This window comes from Solanum tuberosum, unplaced genomic scaffold (assembly GCF_000226075.1).
Source record: "Solanum tuberosum cultivar DM 1-3 516 R44 unplaced genomic scaffold, SolTub_3.0 scf00149, whole genome shotgun sequence".
Taxonomy (NCBI): Eukaryota; Viridiplantae; Streptophyta; class Magnoliopsida; order Solanales; family Solanaceae; genus Solanum; species Solanum tuberosum.
The window spans coordinates 547,883-566,412 of NW_006239072.1; the positions used below are offsets into that span (position 1 = coordinate 547,883).

Genomic DNA, 18,530 nt, shown 5'->3' on the forward strand with positions numbered 1-18,530 from the left:
CCACCTCCCCAAACCCCTAACCCCCCAAACTTTATGGGATTATATTTTTGTTGCTCTAATCTACTAGGTCCACAGTCCAGCCCACTAGGAAAATTTGGGCTTTTGGCCCATAATCATTAACGGGCCTGTTCAAATCCACTTAAAAATACCCATTTACATTCTCTTCTTCGTCTATTGAGAATATATATATATTGAGCGCATATAGGGTTTTTATTGGATTTGAAAAGTGAAAATTCTGAATAATCGAATCTTAAAATTGTGAATATCAATCAATGGGGAGGAGAAAAGAGCGTAAACTTGCAGCAAAAGGTGCAGCCGGTCGGAGAGTTAAGCTCGATCTCTTCGCGGAACCCTCTGGTAATTCACTTTTCTCTCTCTTTTCATGTACATATTGTTTCAGATGCAAATTACTGAATATTCGTTCTGAATTGGTTATTTTTTAGCTAATAAACACGGTGAGCTATGCGAAGTATAGTAGGTTTCGAATCCGGGTGAAGAATGTTATGTAGATTGATAGCTAGAGTAAAATAAGAGTGGTTTTGATGGATGTATAATAGAGAAGTTTTTGTGTAGTTCATATAGTTTAGCTTATCCATTTAGATTGATGTGTGATTGATGTAGCGGTGGCTCACCAAGTTTATTTTGGTAATAAACTTTTTGAGCTATGCACTTACTGAAAAAACTAGTCTTTGGGAACATGGCTTGCACTTTTGTCCCTTGTCATTATATAGAACTTCTATATATTTAAAAGTTGGAGTTAATACCTTGCTCCCTCTTGGGAGGTAAAGAGGTTGTTTTCGGTAAATCCTAGTGTTCCGAAGGGGTGAAATTAGCAATACTAATTTTACCATTTACAATCATTAGATTAAATTCATAATAGCGGGACGGTGCATTTTCCATCAAGCAAGAAATATTTGATGCTAATTAAGATAGTATAGCCTCTAATGGTATGAATATGTCAATGCCTTTTTTCTTTTTTTTTGATGACAAGGGAAACCCGCAGCCGCTACCCTTTAGGTGCGCACAGGGTAAAACCTCCGCTCCTATGCAATAGCTCGCAAACCACATAGAAGAGGTAACCTGCACTAGGCAAACCCGGTGCGACTAGCTCGACCCAGAAGGCAAACCCCTTGCTTTTGCTGGCAAGGGGTTTCGAACTTGAGACCTCCAACATGGAAGTCCCAAGCCCAAACCACTAGCCACCCCGAAGGGTAATATGTCAATGTCTTCATGCTTTAAAATTAATAAATGCATGTAAATGCCTTAAAAGAAATTAGCAAGGCACATAGAAGAAATATATACATTTTCGCAGAACGTACAAACAAAGCACAATAAATGTATATTTATCTTATCCCCAAGCATCCAAAAGTAGGATAGGTTGTTCAAATTTTGGAACATATTCAAATTAGAATAAATAGTAATAAGATTACCATAAAATCCCGCATGTACTCTATAATTAAATATTCCTCTTTACTCAGTCAAACCCTCACAATTTACAGGTATTTACTATAGCTGAAACTTCAAGTTTTTAATCCCATAATATCCAAAATGCAAATAAGCTAATAATAAAAGTAATTAATACATTAAACATTAAATGAGATTGAAGTTTGATCACGGTAACAAAAAAAGACGAATATCCATTAACTAAAATTGTGTTAATACCTCTAAATTTTATAATCCAGATGGATTGACAACAAAGTAGTTAATTATGATATAACAAAAGGATCATGCATGTGGCCTTAGCCTTGATGATAATGTTAGAACTCTAAACTTTGTAGAAAGTACTAAGCACATATAATAATATATGAATAGGGCCTTTTGAATTCTCATTGCCTCACTCTTCGATGATGACAATTCATTATCGATCGATATAGAATGTTTACAAAGTGATAATATATGACATTTGACCGACCCGACCCATAAGCACCCCTAATGAGAGGAGACTTTATTGAAGGCAATTTTAAGAATGGACGAAAAAAAGGAGATTCTAAGTTGTTGTCAGCCCTTTGTTTTCTCATTGTATATAGCTTAAAACAACTTTTTATGACTTATCCTCAATAATAACAATAAATAAATAATTTATATATCCTTTAAGATGACAAGAATTAATGTCGTCGCATAATTCTATATTTTTTTGGACTTTTCATGTTCATATACATTGTTTATATGAAAAGATGTTCAGTAACTTGATAAAGTAATTAATACATCTTTCAAGATGGCAAGAAGCAATGCTCCTACTTTAATTTTGATGTTCATATACACTGTATACATAAAGAGATGTTCAGTAACTTAATAAATTCATTATAATGTATATTCACATTTTTGTACAAAATTATTGTAGAATTAATGGTTCATCAATTTTTGTTTTTCAACTTTGGATTTAGGAGCTTCCCATTTAGAGTATGACGATGATGATAAACTTGGTGGGCTTAGTCAGTTTTGAATCCAAATGAAGAATAGTTACGTGGATTAATATCCAGCAAAAAAAATTAGAGTAATTTTGATGAATGCATAGTCATTTGCTTTAATATTATTTATTTGAATATCTAATTTACCATCAGATTAAGTATATCCAATCGATTATTAACTAATAAGGATTTTGAAGGGAACATGAGTTTTGTATAATTCATACAATTTACCTCATGCATTTAGAGAGATGCATAGGTGATTGATTTTATTTTCTCTAATAAAGAGAATGATGTTAGCTAATGAGCTTTAAGTTTTTAGCTTTTTCTGATTGTACTGCTTGTTTTGTTTTCCTGATCTGGCAAAACTTTTTCTGTCATTTTTCCTTTCCAGAGATGTTGATGGATGAATTTTGTGACTGTTGAATAAACCACAATCATGAAATATTTTTTTCTCCTTATTTTCACTTTCTGAGCCCCTTTTAAAAACTGGTATAAGTTTTTCATTGACGTTGGCATTGCATGAGCTTGACCAGCAACTTTTTAAGCCTTCTTTGACTGTGATTGAGACTTGAGAGTCTCTGCCTTTTCTAGTCGCTATTGCAGTTGTCTCTCTGTTAGTTAGTTACTTGTATTTGAACCTAGCTGGTATAGACTTGATTACTTGTCGAAGATCATTATGGGAATTTTTTTTAAATGGTAAGGTATTAAGATATTTAATAAATCCAACACTAAGAGAGTACTGAGGTTAAATCCCATAAATTCACAAAATAAAATAAAAAAAGGAAAAAGTAACCCTGTGTGTATACTTGTATCCACTAGAGCTTATCCCATATGATAATTGTCTCATGTGTTAAGTTGCATGTCTGCAGGGCTTTCATGAGGATGTACTTCCTTTTTTTGCTCGTTGTGCTTCTTACATGATATGGATAACCTTTTGAAGGAAAATTATGTGCATCTACTGTACTACTGAATCACTTTGTGCTTCTTTATAAGATTTTTTTTCTATGTATGCATGTTGACATTCAAGCAATTTCGTTTACTTTGTAGGAGATTTAGGTGGCTCCTCTGTCCAAGATGAGGTTGGAGGGGAAGAAGACTCCAAGATTCATGCCGAGCTACCTAATTCACCATCGTCTTCAGGTGGGTTCCGTCAGTTTTCTTCCAAAGGACTTGTAGAGAAGACATGATGTGACCGATAATGTTGGTGGAAATTATTGATTTACTTTGTACAAGACATCTTGTTTGTACCACAAAAGTTTATGTTTTCAGAATGTAGCCTGCTGTGGTATTGGGAACTTTCAATTGGTCATCAGTTACCGTCAGCCCCTGCCACAGCCACAGTCAATTATTGAATAACGTCTTACCTATCATGCCTTTTTTGGCGGCATCAAAGGCGTACCGATTACAAGAAGAGTATTTCCTCTCCTCGGTTCGTATGTTTCTGTCTTTATTTGCTTTATGACTTTCTGACAGTTGATGATGTGCTACAGGTGGCCATGAACTACAATTATCCTAAATTCAGCAGCCTTCTTTATCTAATGTTGTTATATTTGTTGCCCTAAATTGTATACTGGCCTTATTATAATATTTATTGGGTGTTCTTATCACTTGGCTCGAACTTCTCTGACATTTCCTATTTGGCCCTCAGGTCAAGAACCGGAGAATCCTCTTATGCTGCTTGGGCAATATAGTGACGATGAAGTGGATGAGGAGTCGGTTGAAGGACTTAAACGTGCTGCTTCAGAGGATTCTTCTCTTGATCATGAAGACAAGGTGAGCTGTAGGTAATTTATTCACTTGCCATGGGCCACATAATTTGTAGGTTGATGAGCCAATTGTTTTGGCAAAGTGGATTCTTTTGCTTGCATTCTGATTCGACAGTGATATGAAGGTGAATTATAACCTTAAATTAGAAGAAATGTTCTGTGTTGTATTTGTTTACGAACTTTCTCAGTTTGACTCCCACTTATTTACCCTATGCTTCAACTTGTTCTGCAACTACCACTTCTAATACATTTGTGATTGCCTTCCCTTCCAAAGTTCCAACTACTGATACTATTGGAACATAAATTATGCTTTTTTTTGAGATGCTTTCTTTGAAAGTTTGTTGTTTTGTTATGCTAATGATTATATTCTTTTGGATTACGGACTAGGTTACTATTCTTTGTTAGCCTGACATTGCCTCCACTTGTACATTTTCTACTCAGCTTCTCCATCCTAGATGGATGGGGAAGTTACTTTCATGCAGTTGATCTAATAGTTTTGTTTTTGTGTCCGTTTTGCTTAGGGAAAGCACTCTGGCGACGAGGAAACTGATGTTAATGGGGAAATTGGTTCTACTGTTATGGAAGTTGAAGAGAAAGCTATTGACAATGGCTCTGATCTACCAAGTCTCTCAGATAGACCTGCAGAAGATAGTTCTAAAGAAAACAATGCTTCTGTCTCAGTTGATTTACATGCACAGTTGAGTGTGTTGGATCAGATTGCTGCTCCTACAACTTCGGATGCACAGGCTCTAGGGGATGCAAGTGCTGGGTGGAAGATGGTGTTGCACGAAGAGAGTAACCAGTACTATTATTGGAACACAGTAACAGGCGAGACTTCATGGGAAGTGCCTCAGATATTGGGTCATGCAGCTGAACCGAGGTTAGAAGAGAAAGTTACTGCTGAAACTGAATGCATGGGCAGCACCACCTTGGAGAACTTAGAATCCTCTGCAAAAAATGATATGGACACTAGACAGACTGGCGTCAGCTATAGCGACATCAATGAATACAGGAAGGCAATGGATGACGACTTACATGATAAAAAAGGAGGCAATGATGAGGACCAGAGTGGCACAATAAATGGCTCTGAACAAATTGATTCACAGTGCAATGAAATATCTTCTCCTGGTGGATCTCTTTCTTCAGGGCAATCAGATCATGCTCCTGAAGGTCATTTGAACGGGTCAGGTGAAGATTTTACAAAATGCAGGGATGCAGATTATGTTCCAGAAGATGAAACTGAGGCAGACTTTTCCTCTGACCTGGTAAAACATTGTGAACGTTTGCTAGAGCAACTGGAGACCATGAAAGGGTATGCTACTGAGGTTTTTTTGTACTTCTCCAGGGATCTTTATTCCCAACACTCTTTTTGTTTTTCTTGTTGCACATCTGAAAAGTTTCCAGGAGGATCTTTTCACCTCTCTCCTTCTTTTCCTTAGTTTGATTTTACTGATTTATTTCCTGTTCAACAGGTCTGAATTTTACGTACAGTATGATCGAATTTCAAAATATGCATTGGAACTTGAGATTAGGCTAGCTGATATAAGGTCCTTAGCCTGTAATGGGCTTTCATTACTTCCCTTCTGGGTGCACTCCGAGAGGAAGATAAAACTGTTAGATTCAGAAATAAATCAACTTTGTGGGCTATTCTTATCAGTACAACAGAATGATGTTGAGGCTGGTCATGAATCCCACAGAGGCAGTGATAATGGAGAGAGGTCAAGCTGTCCTGCCACTGTGTATGCTGTATTTAACTTGGTTATATTAATAGTAAAGAACATGATAAGTTTTCTCTTCTTATAATGTTGCTTCTTCTTGTCTGACCAACTTGCTCATTCTTTCAGTGATGCAAGTGAGGAAAGTGGAGCCACTGGGGTCCCTGTACATGAAGATTTAACTCCTCAAACAGTGCTTCATTCGGCTGAGGAAGTAGACATGGATGTGGATATGGAAGTTGAAGATACAGAACCTTCAAGAAGCTTAACTGTGTGTGATGCACTGCATGCCCCAAATCATGCCCCACTGGATGGACCAAGTCTGTTAGTGCAACAGACAAAATTGGAGTCCTCAATCCTGGAACAAACACTTACCGTTCCTCCTCCACCTGATGAAGACTGGATTCCTCCTCCACCTCCTGATAATGAACCTTTTCCGCCACCACCACCTGATGAACCTCTAGATCACACACATGCTGTTCCTTCAAATATGGAATCAGTGCAATCTTTTCCTTACAACTTAGCTTATCCGGGTACAACATTTGATTACTATGGGCAAACTAATCCTGAAGTTGCTAGTAGTTTATATGCAACTTCTGATGGTCAGATAGCTGTTACTCATCACCCTTTATATTATCAAATCCCAACTACATATAGTGTGGCTCCTGTGGTGATCAACCATGTCGACCCCAGTGCATACTATGGCCATCAGGATGGAGCACTGCAGCCTGTCTCTGTTGTCAGTGGTGCAGAGTCTTCTGGTCTTCCAGCTATACCAGTTCATGAAAATGTTGCCCCTGATGCAATTCCATCCTTAGATGTCAACAAGGGGTCACGATCTGATTTATCAGCAAAATCTGAGGCTGATGTAGCTGCTAATTTGGTGAATGAAATGACATCTTTTGATGTTCCTGCCACACAATCCTCTTTAGCTACAGAAACCGCATCAGCAATGGAGGGTGTTGGTGTGTCTTCAACATCTGTTGCCACTGGCGCTGTTGCTACTGCTTCAACTGCTCCCTCAAAAGCTCCATCAAAAGGTAAGTTGGGCAATCTAAATTTGCTTGTACTTGTGAGTTGCAATTCTTGCATTTTTAGTATGTCATTAATATCAAAACCCCTTGCCAGCGAAAGCAAGGGGTTTGCCTTCTGGGTTGAGTTCGTCACACCAGACTTGCCTAGTGAGGGTTACCTCTCCTATGTGGTTTGCGAGCTATTGCATAGGAGTGGGGGTTTTACCCTGTGCGCACCCAAAGGGTAGCGGCTGTGGGTTTCCCTTGTCATAAAAAAAAAGAGGGATTTTCTGCTGCATCAACATGTGAAACTCTTCATCATGCTTACTAAAGGAGCTTTTCCAATGGATATGAAGCTGTCCATTCTGATTTTGCATTCTTTTTCTCTTCAGTTTTGCGTAAAAAGCGGACTGTGGGTGTGGTGACCACATTAAGGTCTAATAAGAAAGTGTCGAGCTTGGTTGACAAGGTAACTGCCTTCACTTGGTGCTTCCCTTCCCAGGTCCTTGAAAAGTGGTTACAACATTTTGCTACAGTTTCTCTTAAATGATTCTCATAATGCTTATTCATTTCATTAGTGGAAAGCTGCCAAAGAGGAGCTGCATGCGGAGGAGGAAGAAGAACGTGAAAGTGCTCTTGAGAAGCTGGAGAAGAAACGACAACGAGAAATAGAGGTCTGCTAATGCTATATGCAGTTTGATTAGACAGCCTCTGGTATATCTAGCCTTTTTTTTAATTGTGTGCTGAACTTTGTTTTGATTGTAGGAATGGCGTGCTCAGCAAATTGCAAGTGGGGAGGCCAAAGATAATGCTAATTTCCAGCCACTTGGCGGCGATTGGTACCACTTCTGATCATTTTGTTTCACTGATAAAATATCTATATGTTATATCTATTAGGAACTGTCCTTGAAATAGTGGACTTGTCTTAGATCCTCCTCCTCTCCCTTGCGTTACTGATCTTAAGGAAGTTGGGATATTCTTTTTTTTTTTTTGAAACAAAAAACTCTTTCCCTTGCTGTTGAATTATTTCAGCATGTATATATTGCTTGAATCATATGGATGCACGCTTAAAGAACCGAGGCTAACTCATGCAATTGTGCAAGCAGTGTCGTATTCATTGAACATAGTAAATTATAGTTCCTCACATTTGTCTTGACTATATTTATGATATGCAGGCGAGAGCGTGTGAAACGAAAAAGAGTAGAAAAGATGAGGGAGGCTGAAAAGCAACCATCTGAAGAAAATGAGCAACCTGATCTGGATGTCATTTCAAGAGATCTTCCATCTGGATGGCAGGTATCCTTCTGGCACAGGTGTTTTCTATTCCTTGCATGGAAGATGAAATTTTGTTTGTGTATGATACACGATCCAAAAGCCAAATTATCTTGCTCTCCTGAGAAGGTGAGACTGATTGTGAGCTATTAAAATGAATATCATCCTAATTTCAGATTATGAGTTTGTCAGAAAGCAAAATTGAATCATGAAAGAAAACGTCAGTGGACTTTGTTGAGTGTTTTAACTTATGAATCACCTCCTTATGATATCAAAAACAACCTTTTAAGTTGGAAACTCAAAACTAATAGAAAATTTAACTTGTGCTTGCAGCTTAAATTTTGTTTGGATGTCTGTCTATCAATTTTCCTTGTTTTTCTGTTTGTTTCTTAAATTCCAATTAGCCATCAAGCTTGGTAAGTGCAGAAATCAGAGTAGATTGCTGAAGCATTCAACAATTCTCCATTCCCTGGATACGCTACAGTTTGGTGGAACACTAACATTTTGATTTTGCTTTTGCTTGTTAGTATCTTAGTTACACCACCTGAACACAATCCAGATTAGAGGTTATTGGTCTCGATATTCTACTTGTGCTTTACTAATCTGTCCATTAAGCTTTGTATGCTGATGATTGTGTGCCCCTGTGACTTCCACTCTCCTTTTTAATATCCGGTCCTACAGGCTATAAACTAACGATATCAGTTGACAGGAGTAGGGACCACAAGTTTCTGTAATTTGGATGATGCTGCATGCTATAGACTTGGCACATTTTCTGCCATTGCTGTGTTACTTAATGGTGCTCTTTTTTCCAGGCTTATTGGGATGATTCCACTAAGCAGGTCTATTATGGAAATACTGCGACATCAGAAACGTCCTGGAATAGACCAACTAACTGACGAAGATCAATAGGAGTTCCTGCTTTACATACTTATTGTTACACCAGTGGTTCTAATATTATTAGCAGTTACTATCTTGTATATATGTAAGGTTGTAGTGATGTGATCCAGTAGTAACTGTTTTTGAATTCGATTTGATTTCTTAATGAGTTTTAAAGTTTTGTTAGGGACGAGCTTTATCGTTCCCCTATTTTTGAAATCGTGTGTCTACCCCTTGGTGATTATCGGTTTATTGAAGTTAATTTTACTGGGCTGATCTTGAGTCAAGCGTGAGTTACTGTGTTCAGAGTACCAAATTCCTTATTAAGTTGAGTTTGGTAGTTGACCAATGCAAAAGGAAAATTCAAGCTTGGGTTGTTCTCTTAACAAATCAATTTACACAAACAAACACACGCACACACTATATATATATATGGTAACTATTAAGCCATTTCCTATACAATTAAATATGAGGTTCTACTTGCTTATACAGCAAGTTTGTGATCAGATTAATGCCTTCACCAAAGACAATTGAGGATGTCTTCATGTTGCCTTGGTTAACACTAATTGGTAGCAAGTGTTTATTTTTGAAAAACTTGTGGTCTAAAACAAATTATAAATATACATATGTGATTATAAAGTATCTCATTAAGACTAAGATAGAAAGCTGGATATCTAAATTTTACTGACAAAAAAGGATGAATGTTTCACAAATTGAAACTTAGGGATCAGTAAATAACAAGAGACACATTGTGTAGGCCAATTTTGAAAAATAAACACATGTGAAATAGGCCAATACAACAAAGTAGAAAATCCATGAAATATAGACATGTTTTATTTATTGGAAGAAGCACAAATAATTATCACTAAAGATGTATCACTATGGAGTTACCTATGGTAGGGAGCGGGTCATCACCCAAGTGGAACTTTCTGGTGCTAATTCAGATAGTCAGGCATAAGCCAAAAACCGTGGCGTGTCTAGCTTGTTAGATCCGAGTTCAACTGAATGCAATATTTTCAACATAGAACACACAAACATAACAAGACCCTAACTTCCTCCAAATACAGGATAATAATAATTAATAACCATATCAAAAGCATGATTCCAGTATAAAGAAACCATATTAAAATGCACTTGAAACAGCTCAATCAATCAAGTTTTGAATCCTCAAACTGAATGATATTTTCCTAATAATCCAGTAGGAAAAACCACACCATTCTTCTTGATGAAGCCATGTCTCCAAGAAAATGTCTAGGTTACATAAAGAAAAGAAATGGAATGTATCTATTAAAGATAGAGGTGTCTCCGACACTTTCAATTCCTGAGTCCGCCTCTGGACACAGATATGGAATAGTCGGGCCCCAAGCAGATACCCAACACCGGTGAAAAAAACAAACCAGAAGCACAAATAATTCTAAAACATTAAATGTTGTAGTTCAATAATTTTGTCTCCTACTTCTTCCTCTTATATATCTTTGCCAAGAATGACTTGAGAACTGCTTGCATTGCTTTGCTTAATTTGGTTTCTTGATCTTCAATGGAGTTTTTCAGCTCTTCATATGTATTATTCTCATATTCCTGGTACACATCCTACAAAATTTACAAAAGGAATACGCCAAAGTCAGTGGTGTATATAGCTTACTAGGTACAGGGGTTCAACCGAATGCAGTATTTTCAATACGGAGCATGGATATACATGTGAGAAACCCCTAACTTTTAATAAATACTATATTCTAAACTCATAATTTGAAAAGTAGGATAGGGTTACTTAAAAGGTTGACGGTATCAAGTTTAAATCTTGAGTCCACCTCTTCTCAAATACCATATTTGAGATGACATTTTACAATGAAAAGAATACAACTTCATGACTACTTATCAAAGAGAAATGAGAGAAAGCAGCCTTAGTAAAGAAAGGAAAAAAGAAAACCTCAAGTTTGAGATCCTTATAGAGCGCCTTAATTTTAGCAACACAAGCTCCATCATCTTGTCCATAGTTCTCCTGCAAACAAAGCTCTTACATTTAGCATTTTGCTCATGCTAGTTGTTTGCATAGCTATGTTGCTCGGGCCCTCCAAAAATATTGCCGCGCTCATAGCTTTAGTAGGATTCAAAACACACCCAACAATACTTTTGAAGAGTTCGAGCTATATAGCTGTAGATAATGTAACCAAGGGAAGACAAGTTTTTTAGGCTCACATCCAATAACTTCCTTTGCTCCTCGTTGCAGAGTTCTAGGGCTTTCACAACCAACCAAGAGCACTTGAAATCTTTAATATCCGTGCCATTCTGATAGTAAGACAGATCGTTATAAAATCTCTACATTTTCAAATTAAACGAGCTACGTGATCAATTTTCAGGATTTTGTTTAGTACCAGCTTTCTTATAAAACCTACCTTACCCAACACCCGTGGATCAGCAAAGCAGTCCAGGTAATCATCCTACAAAGGACCGAAAGCTTTCAGTCAGAATTTGTAAAGTAAATCTGCAGTCTGCAGATGGGATCTTAGGTATTTCGGGAAACAAACTAAATGAGTTGGACATATCAGATAGGCTATCACGTAACTCGTAAGACACATAATTGTTAGCCACATCCATAAAAAACAAATACTTTTTCATGGCACATGAATCTTTAGCGTGTCGACAAGGTGTCTCAGAACATTCAGACATGTTAGGGGGTGATATGCAGCTCTTTTGTAAGTACAGGAAATGTCATGTGCTGAAAAAAACAACTTTTAACTCTAAAAACAAATGTTAACGATAAGAATGAATATTCTACTATATTTCTTTCATAAGTTAATGAGTATGTCATGTACAGATAAATGACCAGTTTGGTTTCAAACGTTTTGCATTTCTGAAACAAAAACCATTTTTTTTTTCAGAAAACTTAACGAAGGTATGTCCCAAAACAAAGTTTTCTAGATTTTCAATAAGAGAACCAAAATCAGAACTAGTCTTCCAAACCAGCTACTTGGTTCACAAAAGAAGCAAATGCTTCTATCTATAGACGTTTTAGTACTTCATATTTGTTTATAATAACTCCCACATTTTCAACTATTAATATATGCCGGTGTTCCCTTTTTGGAAACCCACTCTAAAGGGGATTACGCAAATCGACAGCTGATCTCAATTCCAATGTTAAGAAGCATGAAATTAACCACTCGTTCAGATCTAATCTAGCATTTCTTTCTGGAAATCAACATGATTCATATACATACAAAACCTAATCCAAACAAGCAAGTGTGCTTCAAAAATGTATTCCAACCATATTTATGAAACTAATTTCATCAAAACCAAGCTTCTCTTAAAAAATTATATGTTATGCAAAGAATTGATTTGTGAGATGTGGAAATGTTGTCAGATAGATCTCATGGTATAGAAGATAATACATGAATAGATGCATCAGGGTTAATCATAATTCTTACCTGAACTTGGAAATATATTCCCATTTTGATGAGTATGTCCTTGCCATTAGCATGATTGTCAAGATTCTCTCCGGCCATGAGAAGTGCACATGCCACCTGAAAATATTGATTAAGTAATTTGTATATACCTTAATCAAATGCACATCATCTTGAGATAATTCCCATTAATCTGTACAGAGAGTTCATTAAGAGGAACACAAAGATCTACCCAAACTAAGCACGCACAATTTTTTTGAAGTTGTGGTTGAAATTAAGAATCTAGAGAATAAAACAACAAAAACATTAAAATAATAAATGGGAAAAGGGCATGGTTTAGCTCAGGCGGAAATCTAAAAATAAGAAGTTTGGTAAACTAAAAGTTGCAAATAGCTAATTTACTTCAAGTTGATTCAGAAATTTGAGATTGTTTTAGAACAACAGATTTCTTCCACACAATGCAAATTTCAGAAAAAGAAATAGACTTGAAGATCTCCTCATAATGAATAGTGACTAACAAGCTGTTAACTCAATTAGGAAGGAATATCATACTCACTGGGAGATAAAATGAATAATAAGCAGTTTTATACTGGACAATCCGCCTATGACTGCATGAAATCACATCATGAATTAGTTAAAAAATTCAAGTAAAACTGAAAGCAGAATTTTTTTACAAGATTATCGATGAAGTTTCCTTACACAGGCAATGAGTACTTCGATAAATCTCTCCCTTTTGTGGTAATCAAATCTATCATTTGTCCAGAGGCAGTCTGGTATTCCACCTGTAAAAACATGTTGGCAAAGCCAAAGGTAAAAATGTTCAGCATTATAAAAAGTGTAATTCAGAGGCCTCCTTGCGCATAAAAAGACTCACCTCATTAAACAATTCAAGAAGATCAACATAATAAGGCTTTCCTCTAAAGTGCTGTTTAAGAATAACAGCAATGTGGTTGCGAAGAAGTATGCCATCATTAACAGCAATCATGCCAACCTGCAAGAAATATTAAAACAATAGTCACTCCCAACAGTTCAAAGAGAAAAACAGTAGTCTCTTAGCATGCACACACACCTCGGATAATCTGAACCAGCATGGTTGACCTCGGCGTTTAGAAGAGCCATCCATTATATCATCATGAACAAGGAAGTATCCTTGAAGCTGTAGCATACATTCCCACAAACCATACACTCAGAAGAATTTAAAAACTAACAATGCTTCTTGGGGGTTATAATAAGGCTCAGGTGTAGCTTGAAGAGTGCTTATGTTGCATACCCATTCAATGCACCAGCCAAGGGAGGATATTTGAATGATCTCCTCACTGGTTAGTTGTTTCCCTTCTTTCAACAAACTGTAGCTATCAATAGCAGAGAGCCCGCGGTTCAGCTTTCCTGTACAGAGAGTGTATAAAGTAATTGGAAAAAAAACTTTTAGCTATGAAAAATTATGAAAGCAGAAGAAACTTTTAGAATAAGTAGAACTAGAACTTCATTCCAACCTCCAAGTAGATTGTGGTTCAACATCTGAAAAAATCACGGGAAGTATAAATTAGTTTGAAGTTGAAGTTCTATTTGGACATGTAATTTGGATTTTCAAGTTGTATGATTTTCTCATTAACAAGAAAACCACACAAGTTGAGAAAACTATAAAGAAAAATTCAATTATTATACAAAGTCTTGCCAAATGAGCAAACCATAGTTCATAAACAGCATATCGAAATATTCTACGATGCCGCATTGATAAATTGCATATCTCCATGTCAAACTTTCAAATACAAAGCAATTATTTAACACAATCTTTTCACATGGCACTAACAATCTTTTCACAGCAAGCATCAATCTATTTTGTGAAATTTAAAATTATAGGTATTGAAATCATATCCCAAATCGGACATTCAAACACCTGCTAAATAATCAAAATGGAGAAAAGCAGAAGAAATTAAAAATTACCTTTGCTACCCAATCACAAGCGCCATTAGTTAAATTGATATCCAAATCCTTTAAGATTTTGCCTTTAAGTTGTTCATAAACCCCCATGAACTCTGACCTTAGATCACTCATTTTTCAACGTTGTTTTCGTTTGTTTCAGGGAAAGAGGAGAATTTTAGGTTTTTGGCATACAATGCTTTTTTTTCCTTATATAGGAAACAAATAGTGGTGTGTTTGGTTGAAAAGTGGCAAAGGGTTGCTGATGAATTAGAGGGTGTTTGGATTAACTTAAAAGTTGGTCAAACCTACTTTTAAGTCTGTTTTTGACTTCTGGAAGTATTTGTCAAATATAAAAATAACTTAGAATAAGTTAGGAAGTGTTTGGCAAGGTTTTTAAAATGACTTAAAATAAGTTAAAACCAAAAGTAGGCCTCCCCCTACTTTTATTTTTTTGACTTAAAGTCATTTAAGTTTGACTTCTTATTTTTGACTCAAAAGCTACATTTTTAAGCCAATCCAAATGGGCTCTTCGTATTGTTGTTGAATAAAATCAAACAAATAGGTCAATTATGTATCACTTGCCATAGTAGTTCATTATGGAAAAAACAGATTATTTCAAAGTTAGCCACCAATCCACTAATTTTCTGGAAATATAATAAATAATACAGTGAATTCTTGTAGGGCTTACCTACTTTTTATTATTTTTTTAAATGTCGGTGGTGTTTGGATCGGATTACGTGCATTATGACTATTTTACTAGATACACGTCATGTTCCATCAGCATAAGTAGTGAATATTGTTACTAATTTGATTATGATGGGGTTGCACTAGGGATCAACTCTTAGTCCGTACCTATTTGCATTGGTGATTGGATGTATTGACACATTATTTTCAAGGAGAGATGCTATGGTGTATGTTATTTGTTTGGCTGTCTGTCAACTGATCTTCGTTGTTTGTCTGTTTGTTGCTTAAATTCCAATTAGCCATTAGCCTGGTAAGTGGAGAAATCAGGGAATATGCTGCATCTCAAAGACTTGGCACATTTTCTGCCATTCCTGAGTTGCTTAATGATGCTCTCTTTTCCAGGCTTATTGGGATGACTCCACGAAGCAGGTCTATTATGGAAATGCTGTGACATCAGAAATGTCCTGGAACAGGCTAACTTGACTGACAAAGATCAATAGGAGTTCCTACTTTACAATATTCATTGTAACACTAGTGGTTCCAATAATATTGGCAATTACTATCTTGTTGTATATATGTAGGGGTATAGTGATGTGATGCAGTGGTAGCTGTTTTTGAACTCGATTTGATTTCTTAATGAGGTCTAAAGTTTTGTTAGTATGATATTCAGGTGGAGAAGGGCAAGGAGCGAGCTTTATCATTCCCCGAGTTTTGAAACCATGTGTCTGCCCCTCTGGGGTTTATCATTATTGAAGTAGCTTTAGTTCGTCCCGGGAAGTTGAGTATAAATGACAATTTTCTATCCAAACTAATAATTTTGTATGTGCGTCTACATAGCAATTCCCAATGCTACATCTTTCCTATTTGATGATTATGACCCAAAAACAGAGTGAATAGCGAGCCATCTATCAACAATTATTGATTGGATGGACTAGAGTGTACTGAATTCCTTACTAAGTTGAGCTTGGTTGTTGACAAATACAAGGGAATGTTCAGGCTTGGGTTGTTCTCTTAACAAATCAATTTGAATATATATCCAAATTGGTAACCCTTGGCATGTTTTTTAAAATGAGCATAAATATTGAACATACATGTGCAGAGCATTAAGCCGTTTGGCATAGCATAAAATCTGAGGATTTACTTGCTTCTAGAATAAGTTTCTGATTAGATTAATACCTTCGCTAAGACAATTGTAGGTGTTTTTTAAGTTACCAATTTCAAAAAAAATTGTAGGTGTTTTAAAGTTGGATACACTAATCAGCAATCGTTTATTTTTTAAACTTGTGGTCTAAAGTAGACCATAAATATATGGGTATATAAATTATCTCATTAAGAATACGATAGAAAAAGCTTAATATTAAAACTTTAGTAAGTATAGAAAGGTATATGTTTTTGGAACTGACTAAAAAGGAAAGAATGTCATACAAATTGGAAAGGAGGGAGCAGTAAATAACAAGAGACACATTATGTTGCTTCCAATTTTGAAAAATAAACACATGTGAAATAGGCCAATAGAACAAAGTAGAAAATTCATGAAATACAGACATGTTTTATTCATTCGAAGAAGCACAAATAACTATCACTAAAGTTGTGCATACTATGGAGTTACCTATGGTACGGAGCAGGTTATCACCAAAGTGGAACTTTCTGGTGCTAATTCAGATAGTAGGGCTTCAAGCAGGTACCAAACACACCGTGAAATGAAAGAAGAACAAATAATTCTAAACATTAAATACAGAAATTCAATAATTCTATCTCTTACTTCTGCCTCTTATAAATCTTTGCCAAGGTTGACTTTAGAATTGCTTGCAATGCTTTGCTTGGCTGAGCTTCAATAGAGTTGATCAGCTTTGCATATGTCTTCTTCTCATATTCCAGGTACACATCCTACATATTCCCAAAAAGAACAGGCAAAAAACAGTGGCGTATCTAGCTTATCACATTCAAGTTCAACTGAATACAATATTTTCAACATGGAACATGGATATATATTTATATAGCAAGCCTCTAACTTTTAGCAAATACAGGGTAATAACTAATAACCATATCAAAAGCATGATTTCAGTATAAAGAAACCACATCAAAATGCACTTAAACAGCTCAATCAATCAAATTTTTTGGTATGATGTTTTTCTAATCATCAAGTACAAAAACCACACCATTCTTCTTGATGAAGTCATGAGTTGTGTGATCAACCACATTCGTATTGTTCAGCTCCAGATTGTAGAAATCCATCTTATCATCTGTAAATAGTGGTCCAGCATGCCATGTACCATGACTCAATTTTATAAACTTTGGACCTGAAATTCTGAAAGCCTGAACTTCATCAACAGCAGGTGGCACATAAAAATGCCCACAATGTGACTGCACAACAATATCAACAGCACCCTTGATATCAGTTGGATCTACAATAGATGGCTTAGCAACTCCAAGATACCAAACATTGCCTCCAATAGATCCAAGACATTGAGTGACATTGGCATGATGTGTTATCTTGGAAAATTTGAGGGATCGATCTTTAAGCTGCATAATGTAAAACCTAGGAATCCCATTGCTCAAATCAAGCTGAGCATCACGAGGACCGAATTCTTCCCCATCTGGAGACGCCTCAATTACCTGACCACCACTAACAACAGCATACTCAGTGATTTTCTACAAGTGTGGTTTGTAAGGATAGAGTGTACACAAACTTTAACCCTACACCTCATAGAGGTAGAGAGGTTGTTTCGGGAGGACCCTTGGCTCGAGTACAACAAATTAAAGTAGGTATAAAAATGAGAAACAATATTGAAGAAAACATAGCATGTATAAGGAAACACTAACAACAAAATAATGCAATAACCGAAACAGAATAAACAATAGATGATGATAGAATCTCGTGTAGGTAGAGAAACTGTTTCTGGAGGATTCTCAGCTCGAATACAGCTAATCGTAGTTATGAAAAACAAAAAATGACAGAGAAGAAAAACACAGCAAGTAACAAGGAATCAGTAACAACAAAATAGTGCAATAACCTGAACACGATAAACAATATATGATGATAGAAATCAAAAGCAATGACCTGACCAAACTCTTTAAAAGTTTCTGCGGTTGCTTCAATAGGTTTCAGCTTCACGACTGACGGCGACGTCGTGCTAACGCCGGAAGATTCCATTGATACAGAAAAGGAACGGTGGATTAAGCGACGGCGAGTAGGCAATAAGGGAAGGGGAAAGTAGTGAATGGATTGATGAGGAGATTGTTTGAGTGATTTCACCGGAACGGAACTGGAACTTTTATCGGCGACCGGAGATCCGGCGAGTGGGCGATGTGGCCTGACTGATGGCGAATATATGAATGGCTTCAATTTTAGCATCTTTGAGCATCACTCCTCCACTCTACAAACAGTGCCGGCTCTTGCTTGATAAATTTAAGGCACATGCCTTCGTAACCAAAGCTTCACGACAACATCCAAAGGTGACCTTTGGGTTCTTAA

At 36.4% G+C, this 18,530-nt stretch overlaps 4 protein-coding genes and 1 long non-coding RNA gene across 10 annotated transcripts in view; 2 read left to right on the forward strand and 3 right to left on the reverse strand.

The window, feature by feature from the left end:
* The first annotated feature begins 201 nt into the window (after positions 1-201).
* LOC102578554 (formin-binding protein 4) lies at positions 202-9,269 on the forward strand. 4 transcript variants are annotated; one of them, XM_015310976.1, is made up of 12 exons: positions 270-357; positions 3,278-3,368; positions 3,456-3,837; positions 4,057-4,181; positions 4,696-5,486; positions 5,647-5,913; positions 6,019-6,929; positions 7,295-7,371; positions 7,481-7,576; positions 7,668-7,741; positions 8,078-8,198; positions 8,987-9,269. In XM_015310976.1, exons 4-12 carry the CDS (start codon positions 4,080-4,082, stop codon positions 9,068-9,070), a joined length of 2,523 nt encoding a protein of 840 aa, XP_015166462.1. In that variant the 5' UTR covers positions 270-357; positions 3,278-3,368; positions 3,456-3,837; positions 4,057-4,079; the 3' UTR covers positions 9,071-9,269. The 4 variants fall into 4 exon arrangements, with proteins under 4 accessions (XP_006352638.1, XP_015166462.1, XP_015166463.1 ...); XM_006352576.2 differs by lacking the exon at positions 3,278-3,368 and having other exon boundaries at positions 202-357; positions 3,456-3,548; XM_015310977.1 differs by having other exon boundaries at positions 3,456-4,181.
* Positions 9,270-10,155: 886 nt separating this feature from the next.
* LOC102578229 (farnesyl pyrophosphate synthase 1, mitochondrial-like) lies at positions 10,156-16,906 on the reverse strand. Of its 3 annotated transcripts, none has more exons than XM_015310982.1 (12): positions 16,818-16,906; positions 13,942-13,966; positions 13,719-13,834; positions 13,518-13,604; positions 13,323-13,439; positions 13,148-13,230; positions 13,005-13,056; positions 12,473-12,568; positions 11,444-11,488; positions 11,247-11,336; positions 10,978-11,049; positions 10,156-10,640 (listed from the first exon to the last, which is right to left on the reverse strand). In XM_015310982.1, the coding sequence occupies exons 2-12, from the start codon at positions 13,964-13,966 to the stop codon at positions 10,503-10,505; spliced, it is 921 nt and encodes a 306-aa protein (XP_015166468.1). In that variant the 5' UTR covers positions 16,818-16,906; the 3' UTR covers positions 10,156-10,502. The 3 variants fall into 3 exon arrangements, with proteins under 3 accessions (XP_015166468.1, XP_015166467.1, XP_006352553.1); XM_015310981.1 differs by lacking the exon at positions 16,818-16,906 and adding an exon at positions 16,665-16,789; XM_006352491.2 differs by lacking the exon at positions 16,818-16,906 and adding an exon at positions 14,393-14,712.
* LOC107061558 (uncharacterized) lies at positions 14,774-16,751 on the forward strand. Its single transcript, XR_001474064.1, has 2 exons — positions 14,774-16,251; positions 16,289-16,751. It is a non-coding gene; the product is annotated as an uncharacterized lncRNA (long non-coding RNA).
* The window catches only part of LOC102605652 (farnesyl pyrophosphate synthase 1-like), a 19,124-nt gene continuing 17,098 nt past the window's right edge, over positions 16,505-18,530 (reverse strand). The window contains exon 12 of the mRNA XM_015310979.1: positions 16,505-16,942. Coding sequence (XP_015166465.1) covers positions 16,814-16,942 — 129 coding nt within the window. The 3' untranslated portion in view covers positions 16,505-16,813. The remainder of the gene's footprint in view (positions 16,943-18,530) is intronic.
* Positions 17,040-18,441, reverse strand: LOC102606218 (uncharacterized). The gene is made up of 2 exons (XM_006352490.2): positions 18,117-18,441; positions 17,040-17,671 (listed from the first exon to the last, which is right to left on the reverse strand). The coding sequence occupies exons 1-2, from the start codon at positions 18,408-18,410 to the stop codon at positions 17,189-17,191; spliced, it is 777 nt and encodes a 258-aa protein (XP_006352552.1). The 5' UTR covers positions 18,411-18,441; the 3' UTR covers positions 17,040-17,188.

What these genes read in the sequence shown, in the direction of transcription:
- LOC102578229 (XM_006352491.2), bottom strand. Translation starts at nt 14,503, where the DNA reads ATGAGTGATCTAAGGTCAGAGTTCATGGGGGTTTATGAACAACTTAAA. An exon ending in ATCCACGGGTGTTGGGTAAG is followed by an intron (nt 11,337 to 11,443) that starts GTAGGTTTTATA and finishes TCTTACTATCAG; the next exon opens with AATGGCACGGATATTAAAGA. An exon ending in AGCAAAGGAAGTTATTGGAT is followed by an intron (nt 11,050 to 11,246) that starts GTGAGCCTAAAA and finishes CTTTGTTTGCAG; the next exon opens with GAGAACTATGGACAAGATGA.
- LOC102606218 (XM_006352490.2), bottom strand. Translation starts at nt 18,410, where the DNA reads ATGCTAAAATTGAAGCCATTCATATATTCGCCATCAGTCAGGCCACAT. An exon ending in CTTTTAAAGAGTTTGGTCAG is followed by an intron (nt 17,672 to 18,116) that starts GTCATTGCTTTT and finishes AGTGGTGGTCAG; the next exon opens with GTAATTGAGGCGTCTCCAGA.
- LOC102578554 (XM_006352576.2), top strand. Translation starts at nt 273, where the DNA reads ATGGGGAGGAGAAAAGAGCGTAAACTTGCAGCAAAAGGTGCAGCCGGT. An exon ending in CTCTTGATCATGAAGACAAG is followed by an intron (nt 4,182 to 4,695) that starts GTGAGCTGTAGG and finishes CGTTTTGCTTAG; the next exon opens with GGAAAGCACTCTGGCGACGA. An exon ending in TGTCGAGCTTGGTTGACAAG is followed by an intron (nt 7,372 to 7,480) that starts GTAACTGCCTTC and finishes TCATTTCATTAG; the next exon opens with TGGAAAGCTGCCAAAGAGGA.